The following is a 5,543-nucleotide window of genomic DNA, read 5'->3' on the forward strand; positions in this document are numbered from 1 at the left end:
CATTTGAACTACCTTAAGCATCCTTATCCCACTTAGCTATGAGAGAGACCACTTACTAAGGCCCAATGCCAAATTGCAATATATCGATTCTTGACTCGGATCAAGGCAGTAGGCACCATCTGTTGTACAATTGAAAATTTTGTTTTTCATATTTATACAAATATCCATTTTCCATCAAAAAATAAAAAATTTACAATGAGCGAATGGAAATGAGGACATTCCTTTACATTTAACTAATTACGTATAAAAAGTGCCCACATTTCCACTTTCCTGAAACTTTTCTATTTCTGGATAAAAATAAGAGAAAGTAGCCAAGTGTACGTAGAGTGTACATCCAACCGCTTAGTGTATATAGAGTGTACATCCAACCAACTGATATATAAATGAACAACTTCTTTTTCATTTAATTTTATGATGTGCACAGTGCACGTCATCAATCTTCGATCTATAAATACATAGACCCAGACCATTCATTTAGTTAACTACTTCTGAGAGCAACTGCAGTCGTACGACTATACCCAAAGATCAAAGACCAAAAAACGGGAGCAAATTTGAGTTTACTCTGTACTGTGACGCTACGGGATGAAGACCAAATTTGATCAAGCGGATAATTTAGTTATGTTTGAAGACAGACGGATAATTCAGTTACGTTTGATTTGTGGGCGGAGATTTAAATTACGTTTGAGACAGGCGTAGGTTAAATTACCGCCTGATGACGGGCGTAAATATAAATTACGTTTCACGTGGGACGGGGTTTTAAATCACGCCCGTTTGTCAGGCGGATGATCATCTCACCGTGCCAACGCACGTAAAATAAAATTACGCCTGGCGATAACACGTTTCTTTAGCACGTATACATACACAAGGGCGGAAGTATTCTAGTACGCCTGAATGGGGCGGAAGGACCATTGTACGTCTGCTAATGAGGCGTAAAAAAAATTTACGCCTGTGTGGGAGTGCTCTGTGATATGAGTTTGCAATTTCATTCTAGTAACTAGTGACCAAAACTGATTCATGAATGTTCTTATCTCACAAGCTTAGAAACAAATGTCAGGGTTCTATTTCGTAGGTCCGGAGATTCAATTCATAACTAACATCAGCACATTAGCCATGTTAATATTGCGGTGGTGCAACTCCTAGTCCTGAAACTGAGATGCTATAGGTTTGCCATTCATTGGCAGAGAACTTAAAAAGAATAAAAAAAGAAAAGAAACATCAGCTTACTTGATTAAATCTGCAAATCTACTGCAAAAGTTTCACATACCCCTTGGTTACATCTTTCTCTTTTTCTTATTATTAAATCTCCCGGTAAAATAATCACTGATTGTTCAGCAAAAATGCATATGTTACTGAGTATAGGGTAGGGCAAAGAGACTTACCAAAATCTTATCAGTATATACAACCAAAAGTAAATTTAAGATGATGTTGCTGACGATTCGCTAAAGGGACATCAAGCTAAAGCTAACACTGTTCTTCCACTAATGCCCCTGAATTTGAATATCTGACGCATCTTACACATTAATCATCAGAAGCAATGGATGATCCTTCATTGCGTTCTTCAGGATTTGAATTTCCAAGCATCTTCTGCAGTGACTCCACATCCCCAGCCTCAGACCCTCTGTGATGGGAGGGGCGTAAATTTGGTATCCGCCCCAGAGTGGCGTAAACCTGGTGTCCGCCCAGAAGAGGCGTGATTAATATCTCCGCCTGGCGACAAGCGGACTTTGGCGATCCGCCTCATCGGGCGTAGTTTTGGAATCCGCCTGTCTCATACGTACATTTGATGTCCTCCCCATCAACAGGCGTAAATTTCCTTTCCGCCCGTTAACGAGCGTACTTTAAATTTACGTCCAGCAACAAGCGTACGTTAAATTTACGCCTGACTATATCTGGATTTGGGATTTGGTCGCGACCAAATATGATCTGGAATTTGATCTTTGGCTGATATTTGATCTTTACTCCGTCCCACTGCGCTACGATCTCATCCCATATTTTTAGTTATACTCGGCCACTGTGGTTGCTCTGAGTTACTATAACCTTCACTAGTTCACTTTCTAGATTATCACCAGTGCTAGTTCAGGTACGGCCATAGCTCATGTGCTATGGATAGAAGTTGAAATCAGGTGCTCTGCCAATAAGTTTTATGGGTTTTTTAAGAACAACATAACCCAACTCCAAAATCACTTTCCTGAAATTTTTAAGAGCATTCATGTTATTGAAGGAGATGGACCTAGTGTTGGCAGTGTCAGGCTCTGGGAATATGAACTCGGTACTTAAGTACCTTCATACATGAGGCACACATACTTAATTTTATAATCAGCTGTGCATACTGGGAACTTTCAATCATAAACTCTTGGGTTTCCAGTCAAAGATGCATATGTTTAAACTTTTTTTTTATGGTTTGTTTTCTTTTTTCCGTGAACAGGTGGACATCTTGCGACAGCCAAGGACACGATGGTAGCTGCGAACAATGAGCGTAAGTCGATCACATGGAGTTTGGAGGGAGACATGATGAATTTTGAAATCAAATTGGTCTCTGTTATTCCGACCGGTGAGGGATCTTGTTTGGTGAAATGGTCTGTGAATTTTGAGAACGCCATGGGAGATCTCGCTTTTCCAACTGCTTTTATGACCCTGCTGCATCAGACTTCCGTAGAGTTGCCTTCTCAGCTACTCAAACAGGGTTAAACCCCTCTACATGTACACATGAATGTAATCACCATAACCGCAATAAAAGCTGCGTAGAGATTCTGCATCTAATGAATCAAATAATTTATCACCACCATCATTTCACAGTATGGAAAAAAGTAAGAGAATGTATGTCGTGGTAAAACCATAATTCCATCAGACTAAACTGTTACAGGAAATCAAATCGAAAAAAGAAATATTTAGGTGCTCCCGCTATGGGCCATGGATGATGCTATCAACCGGTATTAACTTCATAACTTGAAGACCTGAAGTAGTTTAAGGCAGAATCGCCGTTCAGTCCTTTAGAATGGCTATAACTGGCATACTCCTTAAATGTAATCTCCCTGTAAACAGGAGGATTGCCTTCAGAAAGTAGCTCGTCTATAGGACCATAAAGCTTTGTGGATCTATTCATACTTGGTCTAACGAAGCATGCCACTGATACTCTTGGTCCGACATGATTGGCAAGTACTCTATGTTCCACACTTTTAAACTTGCCATTGCTAATAAGCTACAAATGAAACAAATGAGTGGTTGATATGATGCATTTCGATATGCTAATTTCTCAAAAAATAGATAGCTATAAAGTCTTCCTTCATAGATACAATTACCTGAAGAATGTCGCCAATATTTACAATAAAAGTACCAGGGATGGGCTTGACACTAGCCCAATGATTTTGATGCAAAAACTGAAGGCCGCCAATTTCATCTTGAAGAAGAATAGTGAACAAACTTGGGTCTGAATGCTTGCTTGTACCTAATGTTAGTTCTGGTTCCGGACATGCCGGATAATAATGACCGTTCATCGATAAACATTCACTACAGTCCAAGTTCCTTACGTGGTGTTGTTGCAAACCCAGAGCTTCAGACAACAATTCAGTAAGAGTATTTGACAATTCCATAATATGCTTCCAATACTCAACCACTATATCTCTGAAATGAAAATCAATTGTTAGCGAATGAACTTATGAATACAAATTATAACTAGGTAGAACCAATTCTAATGCAGTAGAGATGAAACGATAGATTGTAGTGTATACCTGCAAGTATCTGGCAATTCTCGTGGATCTAGAGGGTCAGGAGATAACAAATTACATTTAAGTGTGTCCCTCCAGTTAGCAAATTTCGATACATAAAGATCGAAATTGCTATTAAAGTTAACTGCATTGGCGATCCCATTCGAGTGAAGCTGTTTCTTTATCTCTGTATCTTGCTCATGAAATCGTTTAACCCCATCAATAATCTCTGACATAACACTTACTGGGACTCCGTGATTCACCAATTGAAAGAAGCCCAAAGTCTCCGACGCAAGTTGGATCTCATGAACGATTTCTTCTCGTCGTTCAGGGTTGTCCTTCACGCCTTGGAGGTCTATCATTGGAGTTTCAAAGCTACTACATCCATGTTCGGTATGAACTGCTAACTCTCCGTTGAGATCATCTTGTGGGCGGATGAACATCCTTGGAATCTTTTCAATCCCAGCATCAACTATGCCTTTGACACCAGCTTTTGTTTCATCGAAGGCTTTCAATTCCACGTATCGATCATACACGAGACGTTCTCTTACCCCGGTGGTGATCTTCATTAATCTCTTGAAATTTCTTCAGAAAGAGCTCTTTGAAACTGGATGCTACGAATCTTTGTTTGAAATATTGCTAATAGATCTCAAGGATCACGAAACGTTGACTTATTATCTCGAATCTCCAGGCTCTATTCTCATCTCAGCAAATGAAGTTAAAATCGTCATCAAGGACGTAACATTGTGTCTGAAAACACGCTTTACACGTATGATTCAAGTGTTCCTAATTTGGGTCAACTTCCATAGTAATATGGGATACCTAAATTGACCATGGTTTCCTAATCCAAGGAGGCCAAGACTTGGGAACCAAGTTTGTGACTCCTATATAAGGAGGTTTAGGCTAAGTGTTTTAGTCATGAAATCCTCAACGTAAATCTCGTAGGGATGTGAAGGATTCATCCCACCTATTGAGAGATACCTTATGTGAGATACCTAATGGTGGAAGGAGTACATCATTATGATGCTTATGGGATACTTATCGATGTCGGAAGATATGTCGTTATGGAGTATACATATGGAGATGTTGGTAAGACATCTTGTTGAGGAGAAGATCATCTTGGTGGTGCTGGATTAGATTATTGGTGTTGAGTTAAAGGCGTCCATGGTAATCTATGTCAGGGTGTGTAGAGAAGACCATCTCGTTGTGGTAGATAATGTGGTAAACATTATCACGTATGGGTGAAGACACTACTTTGGATTTTATAGGTGCTTGTGAGAGTTTTTGTGTTCGGTCACGTTGTGGTGAGTTGATAGATTGATTTAGTCAATCAGTTGTGTAATTCTCAGTGGTGATTCTATTATGAATAAAGAGGTCGCAGCCGTTTGGTGGATGTAGACAATATTCACACATTGTGTATATTGTTGAACCACGTTAAATCCGTGAGTACTTTACTTCTTTTTGTTTTTGTTTGTGGCTTGCAACTGTGTGGTTCTCTTTCTCTTCTTCTTAGCCTAGATCGTAGTGAGGTTCATGGAGCAATCCGAGAGATCAAGTGTTTCTTGTTAGCTATTTTGTTTCCGCAGTATTAGCATGTAGATGGCTCTGAATCCCAACATCAAGTTTATCATCTGAACCCAAACCTACCCTTTGCGTCAAATGGAATCAGTTTAACTAAAATTAATTTGTAAAATCTGCACGGTGACCCAAAATAATACTACTAGGTCAATTTTATATGAAAAATGGTATTCTGGCTTTTGCCTAAAATAACCCAAATTCGTAAAAATGAAAATATCACTTTTCGTAAACAAACAGAGTATTAACTAATTTTATATTATG

At 39.2% G+C, this 5,543-nt stretch overlaps 1 protein-coding gene across 1 annotated transcript; it reads right to left on the reverse strand.

The window, feature by feature from the left end:
- Nucleotides 1-2,788: 2,788 nt before the first annotated feature.
- On the reverse strand, nt 2,789-4,375 carry LOC113320235 (1-aminocyclopropane-1-carboxylate oxidase homolog 1-like). Its single transcript, XM_026568165.1, has 3 exons — nt 3,729-4,375; nt 3,300-3,621; nt 2,789-3,199 (listed from the first exon to the last, which is right to left on the reverse strand). The coding sequence occupies exons 1-3, from the start codon at nt 4,271-4,273 to the stop codon at nt 2,924-2,926; spliced, it is 1,143 nt and encodes a 380-aa protein (XP_026423950.1). The 5' UTR covers nt 4,274-4,375; the 3' UTR covers nt 2,789-2,923.
- Between the last annotated feature and the right edge of the window lie 1,168 nt (nt 4,376-5,543).

This window comes from Papaver somniferum, chromosome 1 (assembly GCF_003573695.1).
Source record: "Papaver somniferum cultivar HN1 chromosome 1, ASM357369v1, whole genome shotgun sequence".
NCBI classification, from domain to species: Eukaryota; Viridiplantae; Streptophyta; class Magnoliopsida; order Ranunculales; family Papaveraceae; genus Papaver; species Papaver somniferum.

Excerpts from the sequence above, each read along its gene's own strand:
- LOC113320235 (XM_026568165.1), bottom strand. The coding sequence starts at position 4,273 with ATGAAGATCACCACCGGGGTAAGAGAACGTCTCGTGTATGATCGATAC. Across the intron at positions 3,622-3,728 it reads GAATTGCCAGATACTTGCAG|AGATATAGTGGTTGAGTATT; the intron begins GTATACACTACA and ends TTTTCATTTCAG. Across the intron at positions 3,200-3,299 it reads ATATTGGCGACATTCTTCAG|CTTATTAGCAATGGCAAGTT; the intron begins GTAATTGTATCT and ends TTTCATTTGTAG.